This window comes from Notothenia rossii, assembly GCF_949606895.1.
Source record: "Notothenia rossii genome assembly, chromosome: 5".
NCBI classification, from domain to species: domain Eukaryota; kingdom Metazoa; phylum Chordata; class Actinopteri; order Perciformes; family Nototheniidae; genus Notothenia; species Notothenia rossii.
Genome location: NC_136903.1, coordinates 36,957,391 through 36,972,003, shown reverse-complemented (window position 1 = coordinate 36,972,003; position 14,613 = coordinate 36,957,391). Strand labels below are relative to the sequence as shown.

The window sequence follows — 14,613 nt, the reverse complement described above, 5'->3', positions numbered from 1 at the left end:
GCTTCACAAGTACGTCGGTACGCAAATGCGCCCCTGTACTACAGCAAAAGTATTCTCCGTCGGGACTTCCTGCAACAACACCACGCTGTTATCTTGATTCTGATTGGCCAGAAGACATTATCAAAGATGTTCTATTGGGAAGACGATCACTACGTGACAAAAGTTTTCGTTTCTGGTCTTTGGTATTTCCAGACAAGTGGCTACTGAAATCAATCTTACTAACTGCTGTCTGTGCAAATCTCGGCGCGAGTTGGCAGACTTTATTTTGCTTACTTTCACATCATTTTTCATGGTGGGGCTAAGCCATTTCTTGGTATGGGTGTAGCCTACCCCAGCCATACCCTGGCACTGCCACTGGTGGGATGTATGGGGCGGGCCATTCTGCACATGCGTTAAATGCGTTAAATATTTTGTGAACATTCCTGTACTACAGTAAAATGTTTTAAAGTGGCGGAAAAGCATTGCATAAAATAGCTACTATACAGTATTGTGTCAGAATAACAAACACAGGTACAGTCCCAAAAAGATACAAATATGGAAGTATGGAAATATGCAAATATGGAAAGAGGACAATGTGAATTTGGTTGTTCTGGATTTAGAATCTTGCCGGAGTTTTAGGCGACCTTAAACGCACCAGCAGAGGTAAACACTGTCTCAACACTGTCTCTGGTGTCTGTAAATTATATTTGACTAAGTGACAGACTGGCTAACTGCAGCAAGTTCTGAGTCGATCAGTCTGCTATAAAATAGTTGTAAGCATAATGCAGCACTTCCTCTTCAGAGGAGGCGAAGTAATATAAAGCCATGATGTTTGATGATATAAAAGAGGGAGTAGAGAAAGAAGAGCTGCAGTGATTAAGACAAACCAATCAGGAAGTGACTGTATGTGATGTTCATGTATGCATTTTCCAATCTGCCACCTCAGATATAAAAAGCCCTGCACACTGTCTTTACTTATTACGGTCCAGGTCGAAGTAAAGTGGAGTTTTGTTTTCCTATTACTTTTCCAAACAAACTTCCTCTGTTAAGACCTGTATCCACATTAAGCCTTTTCCTGAGCAGCAGCATCTTTTTTCAATGTTTCACATTAGCTGTGAGTGGATGTCGTCGCCACCTCAAGAAAAAGCAAACACCGTCTTTTTCTCTGAGCTAACTGCCATTTTGTGCAGCTTTATACCATTCCAATAATAAACAGGTTGTAGTAATGGGGCAACAAATGTAGAAAAAAAGACTACAAGCTATTAAACATGGACATAAACCATTTTAGATTTAAAAACATACTTTAAAGGTCCCACCATATGCTTTTCTGGTTATTACCCGTCCCCTTGTGTGTTATGTAGCTTTTTCTGCATGTAAACGGTCTGCAAAGTCACAAACCCTCAAAGTAAACCCTGTAGCGAGTACAACTCTAACACAGAAAATACGTGTCTATGCTGCCCCAGAACGCCTCGTTGGAGATTTATCTTTTTACATTCATCTTTTTCCATTTCTTTCTTCAGGGGCCTATTGACGTTGTGAGGTGGATTTCCCGCTGTGTTTCCCTGGATGCTGGATATAGACTAACGGCCCCTACACACGGCGGCGTGCGTTGCCGCTTCAACGCTTCTGCCCATTCACTTTGAATGGGGTGACGTCACGCCTCGCCGAACTGCATTGTGGGATCAAAGCGTAGCTTTTCTTGCGGTGCTCGCTGCAAAAGTAGAGCAATGTTCTACTTTTGACGCTTCGACGGAGGCGTCAGCCAATCGAATCATATGCCAGTACAAGCTCTAGCTAATCAAACCGCGTGCTTGTGTGTCTGGGGCGGGGCAGGAGTTCCAACAAGGTGTGTAGGACAGAGTGAATACACATACTATACAGAGATGCTGTATGAGAAAATCAATGTGATTTTGGAACATTGAACAATGTAAATCTATTCTAGTAGACCTCAACAATGGAATTATGATCAGTAGAAATGGCCAAAACATGGGACCTTTTCATAATAAGTAAGAAAGTGCTTTTTCTTAAGACCTCTAGGACGCACACAGTGGTTGTAGTGATTCATGTAAAAATAACTTTTTTGTTAACAAGAATACTCCACCCGGCCCTATACATTCTGAAGCATCCAAAAAACTGAAAAAAATGCAGCAGAGCTTTAAGATTCACAATTGTAAAGAAAAGTAAAAGAATGACAATATCAATGTCGGAGGAAGAGGAACGGAGCATACATGGTCTAGAAAAATGACAGGAATGGGAAGAATGTGGAGACAAGTTAAATATAAAGTAGCCTGTGGTTGTGGCGTTAATATGCTTGGCCAGCATTGCTCACTCACAGTCTAAAATGCTTCAAGAACTCCAAGGTCCCATTTTATGTTTTTATTAAATGTCATTTATTTAACTTCATAGGTGGATTAGTAGAAATGCATCTCACTGAATTGTGAACTATTGGACTTTTAGTTATTCAGATACAAATGCACATCTGTTCTCATGTATAGTACATATCAAACAGAGGCTTGAAGTCCTCATCAGGGACTTCAGACAGACTTATAATGAAGGGGCCAAACTGGGTCTTGGACCTCTTGCTTTATTATTTTGGCCCACATGTTAACAGGTTAGAGCGGCCACACAGACTGCATGGCAGCGCCACTGCAGCTGGATTCCTTTGTGTCTTGTCAAAATATAAAGGAAATGAAACAATCTCTTATTGATGGACATTATCTAATGTAACTCGTAGTAAATATATTTGCGGATGGGTTTTCCTTAAACGCTACCTCCCATCCTCTATGACACAGCAGTGGCATGGCCGTATTTGGCTCAGTCAAATGATTAGAGAGGGTAAATAACAAGCTTTAAGTGCATTTTACAACTTTTATGCCCCAATGATTTAAATAAGGGCTATTCAAGTGTTCGTACTAGGTATTCAATTTAGCTATAAAAAAAGTCAAATCTACTGATTAACAGACGCCTCTATACGGATGTAAGGCAATGGGAGAAAGTATTTTTGGGCAAAACGATGTCACGGACTGAGACGGAAGATGTAGTACCACCATTTCGCCACGAAAATGTGCTTCAACGGCTCACTTCCTGTGGGCTTGGATAAGACCCCATAGAGAGGCGAAGTCCCTCCCTTTCCGGTGGATCTCCATGGGACCTTATTTCGGAAAAATTATGTGTTGAAGTCAATGGTGAGAGAAAAGTTATCTTTCAATCCCGTTTGAATTGTGCCACGAATTACACATATGATGTTCGTTAATTTAAAAGATAATTTTTGCAAGTTAAAAAAAAACATCTCGGGTCTCGCACAACAACACACGTCACCAAGATGGACGTCACTACGATCTTGCCAAAAAAGGGATTGACTACTCTCACGATCACCACAATGAAACACGTCCAGAAGAATGTCATACAAAGCTGCCCGCCTGCCTGCCTTCCTTCGATTCTCCCTGAAATGCCTGATCTTTTTAATGTTCAATGTTAATCATTTGTGCAGATAGCATGAAGTAGAAAACATCGCCGATGCTAATGTAGCGTTAGCATTTCTCCCCAGGGCTTAAATGGTGTATTATAGAATGATCACACCGGTTTGATAGTTCTCTTCAAAGGGTTCAAGAAATATGACCACGATCAATCAATCAATCAATCAATCAATCAATCAATCAATGTTTATTTATATAGCCCAATATCACAAATGTTACATTTGTCTCAGTGGACTCCACAGTTTGTACAGAATATCAGTATGAAAATACGACACCCTCTGTCCTTAGACCCTCACATCGTACAAGGAAAAACTTCCGGAGAAAACCCACAGTTTAAAGGGAAAAATGGGAGAAACCTCAGGGAGAGCAAAAGAGGAGGGATACCTCTCCCAGGACGGTCCGACGTGCAATAGATGCCGTGTGTAAATTGAAAAGATAATACATTTGCAACATAGGTAGTCCAAATGTTTGGAAATGCATGTGTGTATAATAGGAAGATGAATTCACGAGGATATCCATCCAGGACTTATGATCCAGCACCACAGCCACGACTCGCGATCCAGGACTCGCGATCCATGAGACAGGACCGCAGGATTATCCATGACTCCGGATCCCGGCGTATATAGACACCAAAAAGAAAGACATTTGGGGAAGCTGGGTTAATCGGAACATGAGAGTACACAGGTATAGACAGAAAGAAGGAAGAAGTAAGATGTCCCCCGACAAACTAAGGCTATATCAGCAAAACTAGGGGCTGAATCTAATCAGCCCTAACTATAAGCTTTATCAAAAAGGAAGGTCTTAAGCGCACTCTTAAAAATGGATAGGGTGTCTGCCGCCCGAACACAAACTGGAAGCTGATTCCACAAAAGTGGAGCTTGATAAGAAAAGGCTCTGGCTCCCATTTTACTTTTAGAGACTCTAGGAACAACCAACAACCCTGCATTCTTGGAACGCAATGACAGTAGGGTATAATGAGTTCTTTAAGGTAAGATGGCGCCTGCCCATTAAGGGCTTTGTAGGCGAGAAGAAGAGTTTTTAATTCTATCCTGTGTTGTATATGGAGCCAGTGTAAGGCAGCCAGAACAGGAGTAATGTGGTCCCTTTTCCTAACTCTGGTTAGTACACGAGCTGCAGCATTTTGAATCAGCTGAAGCGACTTGACTGACTTCTTGGTACACCCTGATAATAAGGAGTTACAGTAATCCAGCCTTGAAGTAACAAATGCATGGACTAGTTTTTCTGCATTGTTTTGAGGCAAGATATGCCTGATTTTTGCAATGTTACGTAGATGGAAATGGGCGGACCTCGAGATTGATTTTATGTGGGCGTTAAAGGATAAATCCTGATCAAATATAACACCAAGATTCCTTACAGTCTCACTGGAGGCCAAATTAATGCCGTCCATAGTTACTATGTCTTTAGATAATTTGTATCGTAGATTCTTCGGGCCAAGTACAATAACTTCAGTTTTGGTCGTGTTTAACATAAAAAAAATGTAAGGTCATCCACGTTTTTAAGTCCTTGAGGCAGTCTTGAATTTTATTTAGATGATTAATTTCATCAGGCTTGATTGATAAATATAGTTGAGTATCATCCGCATAACAATGAAAGTTTACAGAATGATTCCTTATAATATTGCCTAACGGAAGCATATATAGGGTGAACAAAATAGGTCCAAGCACTGAGCCCTGTGGCACTCCATGGCTAACTTTGGTTTGCGTGGAAGATTCATCGTTGACACGTACAAACTGAGAGCGTTCAGATAGATAGGACCTAAACCAGCCTAAAACAGTTCCCTGTATGCCAACTAAGTGCTCTAGTCTTTGCAATAGGATATCATGGTCGATAGTATCAAATACAGCACTGAGATCGAGCAAAACAAGAATAAAGACAAGTCCTTTGTCTGAGGCTATTAGAATGTCATTTGTGACTTTAACCAGAGCTGTCTCTGTGCTATGTTGTGTTCTAAAGCCAGACTGAAAATCTTCAAATAAATCATAGTTTTTTAAGTAATCACACAGCTGTTTTGCGACTGCTTTCTCAAGAATTTTTGAGAGGAACGGAAGATTAGAAATAGGTCTATAGTTGGCTAAAACCTCTGGATCGAGGTTGTGCTTTTTAAGAAGCGGTTTTATCACTGCTACTTTGAATTATTGTGGAACATAGCCTGATAATAAAGACATATTCATAATATTTAATAAAGAAGTGCTAATTAATGGACAAACTTCTTTTAACAGCTTAGTTGGAATCGGGTCTAAGATACACGTTGATGGTTTAGAAGAGAGAATCATTTAATTTAATTGTTCAAGGTTTATGGCTGAAAAGCATTCTAGTTTACTTTCTAGTGTAATATTAGAACTTACGTTTCCGGGAGCTGTTGATAATACTATATTGGTCAAAGGCAAGAGGTCATTAATTTTGTTTCTAAGAGTAACAATTGTATTGTTAAAAAAGCACATAAAATCATTACTACTGAGTGCTATGGGAATAGAAGGCTCAATCGAGCTGTGGCTCTCTGTCAGCCTGGCTACAGTGCTGAAGTCTTGCATTATTCTTATTCTCATCTATTAATGAAGAGTACTAGGCTGCTCTCGCTTTACGCAGTGCTTTCTTATATTCATTGAGAGTAATATGCCAAATTAAACGAGATTCTTCAAGTTTAGTGGAACGCCATATCCTTTCAAGTTGTCTCGACTTTTGCTTTATTTTGAGGGTTTCGGCATTATGCCATGGAGCTAATCTATGTTGTTTTATTTTCTTCTTTTTCAAAGGAGCAACAGAGTTTTATTCGCAGGGCATCTGTAGCACTATCAACAACATGATCAATTTCGGGTGGTGTACATTTTGTATAAGTTTCCTCCCTTACATGCAGACATGCTATCGAGTTAAGTATTGGTGGAATCTCTTCCTTACATTTGGCTATAGCACTAACAGATTGACTAATGTTTTGTAGTCTAGTAACAGTACTTCAAAAGTTACTAAGAAATGGTCGGATAAAGCAGGATTATGCGGTTCGACTAATAGTTGCTCAATTTCAATACCACAAGTCAGAACAAGGTCGAGAGTGTAAATATAGCAGTGGGTTGGTTTATTTACACTCTGACAGAAACCAACAGAATCTAATATAGAGTTAAATGCAACAGTAAGGCTATTTTTATCATCGTCAACATGAATATTAAAGTCACCTACGATAATTACTTTATCTGTTTTAAGTACCAAAGCTGATAAAAACTCAGAGAATTCTGATAAGAATTCTGAATAAGGACCTGTTGCACGGTACACTGTAACAAATAAGATTGGCTGCAAAGTTTTCCAGGTCGGATGCGTAAGACTAAAAGTGAGGTTTTCAAAGGAGGTATAATTAAATTTTTGTTTAGTATTGATAAGTAAACTTGAGTCAAAGATTGCTGCAACTCCACCTCCCTGGCCCGTGCCTCGGGCAATATGAGTATTGATATGGCTGGGTGGAGTGGCCTCATTTATGCTGACATATTCTTCATGTCTCAACCAAGTTTCAGTGAGACAGCATATATCAATATTATAATCTGATATTAAATAATTTACCAATATTGCTTTAGATGCTAGAGATCTTATGTTTAAGAGACCACATTTCATTTTCCTGTTTTGTTGCACTGTAGTAGTTGTTACATTTACTTTTATTAGGTTATTATGTAGGACACCTCTATTAGGTTTTACCTTAAATTGTCCTTGGGCAGACACACACACCGTTAATATTGGGTATTTTATTGGGGTCGGGATTCCTATGGATGACTGCCTAGGAGAGAGCGCAGAGAAGCGTGTAAGACTGCGACTCTGCCTCCTGGTCTCAACTCCAGTTTGTCATGGATTAAGTCCACAGAGCCCTGAAATGTTTGCCGAAATGAGATTTGCACCTTCCAAAGTAGGATGAATGCCGTCTCTCTTAATCAGACCAGGTTTTCCCCAGAAGGCTGTCCAATTATTCACGAAGCCCACATTGTTTGCTGGGCACCACCAAGACAACCAGCGCTGAAATGATGACATGCGGCTATACATGTCATCATTGATCAGATTGGGGAGGGGACCAGAGAAGATTACGGTGTCCGACATTGTTTTAGCATAACTACACACCGACGCCACATTAAGTTTGGTGCATTCTGATTGGCGTAAACGAACATCATTACCACCGACGTGAATAACAATCCTACTGTATTTACGTTTATTTTTAGCCAGCAGTCTAAGATGCGCCTCAACGTCGCCCGCTCTGGCCCCCGGAATGCATGTGACTGTGGAGGCTTCGGTCTCTAAATTCACGTGTCTCATAATAGAGCTACCAATAACCAGAGTTGGCTTCTCACCGGGTGTCTCGCTGAGTGGGGAATATCTGTTAGATACGTGAACAGGTTGGTGGGGACCTGCGGGTTTCGCGTTATGCCCCTTCTGAACAGTCACCCAATCTCCCTGCTGCTCGGGAGTTGCCGGGGAACGGCTAAGAGGAGCTACCTTTTGCCGGTCCGCACCGGCTAACATGGGCTTTACTGTAGCTGAGTTACTTTCTAAGATGCGGAGCCGGGCTTCTATGGTTAAGATTCCCGCCTCCAACCAAACAACTATACTACATTTAACACATGTATCGGTACCAGTAAAGGAGGTAGGGAAGTAACCAAACATGAGACCGTTAGAGCAGGAAATAGCACCCGAGGGTGGGGAAAGAGCCATGGCTAGCTATCAAGCTAAAGTAGCTACCGTTAGCAAACCCGAAAAGAGTGTAAGCAACTGTGGAGTTACAGTCGTAAAGAGAAGGAGAGTTGTGAGTGCTTAAGCTGTAGTAACGTGTGATTACAACGTCAGGCAGTTGCCGTGATCAAGAGTTTTTAAAACGATCGATTAAGTTAAGATAATAAGCTATCAGCAACAGAACAGGCACACGGGATACCCGGAGATGACAACAACAACAACCGGAAGTTACAACATGCTGACCGCAATAGTGGTCCGTGTAGAAACAACTACTCTTACTGTTTAACATTTTGGGTTACTTAATGTTACTTCATGTTAAGGCCAATAAAAATTACAAGGCTAAGGCTGTAATGCTAACTAACGTGCTTGCTATTAGCTAGGTAGCTAACTTGATCTAGCCACTCCTGGTCCTTTCATCAGACGGGAAGCAAAAGAACGAGCAAGACCCATTGCTGGTATGATTTACAACCTGGTACAAAGCACACAGGCATCTTGTTAAAGTTATCTTATCTTAGCTATCTCTTATATTTAGTGGAGGAAAACAATTATGACATCACTTACGCGACTCTGGGATTTGTAGTCCTTCTAGTTGCGTCTTATATTTCAACAGTTTTACGACAAACTAACTTTTTTGACATGGAAATGATTTTTTAAGATTGACAAACATCATATGTGTAATTCATGGCACAATTCAACCGGTATTGAAAGATAACTTTTCTCTCGTCATTGACTTCAATACATGATTTTTCCGAAATAAGGTCCCTTGAGGTCCACCGGAAAGGGAGGGACTTCGCCTCTCTATTCTTGTATCCCATCTCTTAAAGGTCCCATGTCATGGCCATTTCTACTGATCATAATTCCATTGTTGAGGTATACTAAAATAGATTTATATTGTGCAATTTTCCAAACTCACATTGGTTTCTCATACAGCATCTCTGTATAGTATGTGTATTCACTCTCTCCTAAATGGCATGTTGGAGCTCCTGTCCCTCCCTCCCTATGAGCCCAGTGTTCTCTGATTGGTCAGCTCGCCCACTCTGTTCTGATTAGTCCACCACCATTACAGCGGAACATCAGTGATTAAGTGTTACAATGGCGTTAGCAACCAGAAAATGACACCAGCAATGACAAACAGATGAGAATGCTGCATGGGGTCCGGGTGCCGTGTTGGCGGGACGTTGCGGGGCTCGCTGCTGGAGCGGACAGTGTGAGCTGGCTTGATGCGGGGGATCTGGGAGACAGCGAGACACAGCAAAACCCAGCCTGAACCCAGCCCGAGCACACACACACACCTGCAGCCTGGCTGTGAGTCTGCATGTGTGCTCAGAACGAGCCCAGAACAAGCCCTCGCCGTCTCAGGCTGAGTTCAGGCTGAGAAATCTGCGGAGCTGCAGCTGAGAAAAGATTGAGTGTACATGGTGCCGTGGTGGTTACGTCACTATACCCAATACGTCACTGTACTTACTACACTATAAGAAGAAAACAATGGAAAAAGACAAATCTCCAACGACAGTTATTTTCTGTGTTAGAGTTTTACTCGCTACAGGGTGTACTTTGAGGGTTTGTGACTCTGCATACCGTTTACATACATAAAAAGCTACATAACACACAAGGGGACGGGTAATAACCGGAAAAGCAGGAGAGGCCGTAGGTAGAATTTTATCTTAAATAAGGACGCACATGATTAGCCTTTTAGAGGCAGATTGACCATTCTTGTAAATTAGATATTTCAGGAACTGGAGGGAATTTCTTCTTACTTGGCACAAACGTCCATTTGGACTGAAGGAGAAAAGGGTTGGAAGAAGATCACAGTTCAAGTTCACTGTGGCCTCACATTTGTCTCATTCTTGTGTAAGTGATATCTCAGGAACGTCTTGATGGAATTTCTTCAAATTTGGCAGATATTAGCATTGTGCCAAACATGGTAATGGAGGGAACCGAGTGCAACCTTTAAAGCAACACCAACAATTAGTTGCATAAAATGATCGAAGTGCATCGGAGAGTAGCGGAATCTAAAGAACATCCCTGACTATATCTTGGCTCTACATTACAAAATGTTTAAGTTCAATGCGTTTAATTGGCGTGAAGGGTGGGTTTCTTGATGAAGGTTGCATTGTGCTTTTGTTGAGCCAGATTCACCACTGTAAAACCTCTTTTTGTTCACTATTACCCAGAACAACACCCTCTTAATTAGTCATCACTTTACTTTTTCTGTGTCAGCACAAAATTAGCACACTAAGTTTTCCATTCCCCCGAGGTTCTTCCTCATAAATAATGTGTCATTAATTCCTCCAAACAATTTAAAGCAGCACAAATGAGTTCAGTGCAGTGCACATGCAGTGATGCCGCTCAATGTTAGTACAGATGGATGCTGTAGTGTGGCGGGAGGATGTTGTGTGTGTGGTCCGAAACAATATGTCCAGCAGGGAGGAGGGGCAGGAAAAACCGGTGATGTCAATGGGGAAGAAATGGAGGGAGGACCGCCTTGCTTTTTCCTTTTCCTTTTCCTCCTCCCCCCTCCTCTTATCATTGTGTCAGAGAGAGAGAGGATCAGTAGGTGAGTGGACGAAGGATTACCAACTGTGACACTGGATATGGGGAAAGAGAAAAAGGGAAATAGATCTGGAAAGAAAGAAAAGTTAACCGAATGCCCAGAATAGTGAGTGGCTAAAAGCAAAAGGAAAGTTTACCAACTAGGAGTCCACTTGGAGTAAGGACTAGGAGGTTGTTTCTGGAACTGGGTGGACCCCTCGCTAGAAACACTTGACTACGACCACCACCACGGCACCATGTACAGTGGATATGGAGGTATGAAGCGGTGCAGCTCAGTCAGACCAGCTTAACTCTAATCATTAACTCTCTGTTTGTCTGTCGCTGGTTAACAGGTTTGTCACTTATTACAGAGTTGATGGATGGAGAATTCACATCAAATACCCTAACAACAAAAGCTTCTGTCACTTATTTTGAACCTAATATGTTTGTCAAAGTCATGTGATTCAATGGAGGTCCCTTCCTGAACATCACTCTCAGCCTCAAATGTATTTTTCTAGAACTTTTCTTGACTTGATTGAATTGGTCAGTGGTGTCAACACAAGAGTTAATTCTACAAATAAACAAATACTTTTGGTCACTCCTCCTTAAATCACTATGCCAGTGTGAATATGCTACAACACATAAGGATTTAGTCAGGCTGGGTTTCCATATCTATATCCATTTTTGATACGTTTGTGGAATAGTCTGTACATATGTATTGAACTGAGGCTATGATTATATTTTTTGATGAGTCTTATAACTTCTGACATGACATACAGTTCTTAGTTGTTGTTCCTGTTGTCCAAACTGACTGTGAAGGGATCAAGAGGTTTGGTGTTGGTGCAATAAACAATTAATATCCATATACAATAAAGTTCAGCTGGAGCTAATATGAGGCTTTAGTCTGTTTTTTTCGAAAATTACATTCTTTGTAAAACAATCATTGAGAAATTCACATTAGATCTGTCTTATGCAGACTGCTGACGCTAAATGTTTGTTTTGAAAATCTGTCCATACTTGCATTACAATAACGTAACAGCCAGTATTGACAAAGGAAACAATTACATTGATGTAACTTGTCTTAATTTTTCTTACAATAAATTAATATAGTTTTTTATACTTTATTTTGTTGCTTTTAATTATAAAGTTCGCTTTAGTCGCACAGAAAAGAAGACAACAATGTTATATATAAGTTTCTATACAGCTTTTGTTACATAATGCCTCCCTTGTCTCATCAATGACACATTTTAATGCTAAAAATAAAATGTACGACACATTTTGTGACCCCTTACCGTTCTCCCCATGAGTTATCCCGCTTTATGTTCAATTATTAACACTGTGACTGTGTGAATGACAATGGTCAAGAAAGAAGGCAAAGGCCATGGTTAATGCCATGTAAAACAATGTTCTGCCAATGGGATTCATGCTGCAGAAATTAGTATTATGATGAAGTAACCATGACAGCAAGTACAAATGGAGGAAGGAGGAAGTGTTGAGTTTATTGACAAAATCTGCTAAACTCAGCAGGATTCTTTATAAAGAATGGAGAAAGGAAATGAGTTATGAAGGTGGTCTCTGTCATAGCCTGGCTCTTAAGGTCTGGGCTGTAAATGTATCACTGAGTTGGTGTGTGATGTCCAGAGTTGGGTGTAAGGCGTTACAAAGTTGATCATCATCGTTACAAAATAACGCGTTACTGTAATAATATTACTTTTGTCGGTAACGGAGTAATGTAACGCGTTACTTTTATAAAATCAGTCATAATCACACTGACAGACAAGAGGGTTTTCCGCCGCAGGTTTATATGTACGTAATCTGCGCGACTTGCGCGTCCACATCTCCGCGTGCAGTGCTGCATAAACATGGCTGAGTCAGCGATAACTTTCGAAGAGTGGAGGTATGCCCATTATTTTGAGTTTGTCTGAAGAATAGACAGGAAGTTGACGGTGAGGTGCAAACTGTGTCCAGGCCAGAAAATGTTATCCACTGCTGTAAACACCACGTCAAACCTCAACACCTGCAAAGAACACATGCTAAGGTGAAGCTAATAGCTAAGGACCCCCGAACCCAGAGTGAGGATGTTGTGAGTGCGCCGCCGCCGAAGCAACAACAATTAGAATTTGGAGGACCGGTAACCAAAGCAGAGATGGACAAGCTTGTAGCATCCTTCATAGTAGAGGAAATGTTGCCCATTTGCACAGTGGAATCACCATCGTTCAGAGATATACTGCGCAACATACATATAGCAGGAGACAGAGGACAGCCATGGTCAGATAGGAAAACATTCAGGAGCTATCTGGATCAGTGTTATGCGACAATGGAAACTGAACTAAAGAGAACATTTGAATCTTTAGCAGTCTGCGTGATCTGCCTGTAGGGAGGGGCGGGCCGGCACTGCGAGTAAAGTAACGAGTAAATTACTTTATGTATAGAGTAACGAAGTAGTGTAATATATTACTTTGTTTTAATGTAATATGTAATATATTACTTTTTTTTAGTAACACCATCTCTGGTGATGTGCTTCCTACTTTCTTAGTAACCAGCAGCTGATTTTAAACTAGTTATTTACTGAATCAGCTTAAATGGTTTACCAGGAAACATCTGTATGTCAATGTAAACAGGAAGTCAGCACAGCATTACACACTAAACATAGATTCTAGAATAAAGTTGAAGTGGTCAGTGACACAATAAACTTCTGCCAAACTTCTGCTTTATTTATATCGGCATCAGATGTTATGTGATCTAATTATTATTCTACTTAAAGACCGTTTTAAGCTACGTCTAAATGTTTATGAAATATGGATTTATAATTGTAACGTTTTATTTCGTAAAATGTATTTGCAGTTAGTACAATCCAGAGATCAGGATCTGGGGGAAATATGGTTATTGTTGACAATTCCTCATCATGAGAATATAGTTCTGTCACAATTATTACATAATCACATGGTTGCCATTATTTTAGCTGAACATTTAAGCGATCGTTTTGCTTGATTGTTGGATTCCACAATGAGAGGATCTTAAGGCAAACAATGTAGTTGGATTAAGTCTGGATCCATCTGGTTTTTCTTGATTTAAATGTTGGGATTATAAAACTTTTGCAACTTGCATTACTAATATTCATGACAAAAGACAATGCTCTCATCATGTTTTGTTGTTTGTTTTGTTTACTCTGTGCTCAAATTAATATAAACTACAGTATTAGTTTCCTGGCAGGTGGAATATGTATGCATAAATCAAAAACAATAGAAAAGAGCATTGAAAAATTGATAATTCATATTGCAGAGCATGTCAAATCATCAGCATGTTCCATTTTGGTGTTTTCTACATGTGTCTGACGATTAAAGAGGCCTCTATTTACATTTCCAAGTTTAAAGATGCAAGGTATTAATAACTTGGTACATAGGTCTCGTAAAGTAACATCTTTCTAACCCCCCACTCCCACTTGAAACAGTTTATCACCGTTTGTGCAGCCGGAACTTGAACAAGCTTCAAGCTATTTCTTAACATATGCAGTAGCATTTTTGAAACAGCTGTAAACACACTTTATTCTGTAGAATCTACATGCTTCCCCTATCGAACACAGACATGAGATTGACAACAAATCTTCTGAACTCACTCTTGGAAAGAAAAATAACTAAGTTCATTCCCCAAAATGCTAAACTATCCCATAAGGGTTTGGGAATATTAATCACTTATCAATTCTCTGTATATACACTTATTAAAATTGTTGTCAAAGTTTCGTTATGATTCAGCTTCATCATTTTATTTTCAGATACTAGTATCCTTTTCCTGGAAGTGAGCGATGTAGAGGGAAACTGTGGGATATTCCTGTGGACTCAGTGTATCCATTAACCGCCCAAGTCTGTTCCTGACCCTGCCCTCCCGCAGGATGCTACTCCCTGCTGGG

The 14,613-nt window shown here is 40.4% G+C and overlaps 1 protein-coding gene across 1 annotated transcript in view; it reads left to right on the top strand.

Annotated features, from left to right (window-relative positions):
* Positions 1 to 8,951: 8,951 nt before the first annotated feature.
* Positions 8,952 to 14,613, top strand: part of ripor1 (RHO family interacting cell polarization regulator 1) — a 96,609-nt gene continuing 90,947 nt past the window's right edge. The window contains exon 1 of the mRNA XM_079680474.1: positions 8,952 to 10,982. Coding sequence (XP_079536600.1) covers positions 10,964 to 10,982 — 19 coding nt within the window. The 5' untranslated portion in view covers positions 8,952 to 10,963. The remainder of the gene's footprint in view (positions 10,983 to 14,613) is intronic.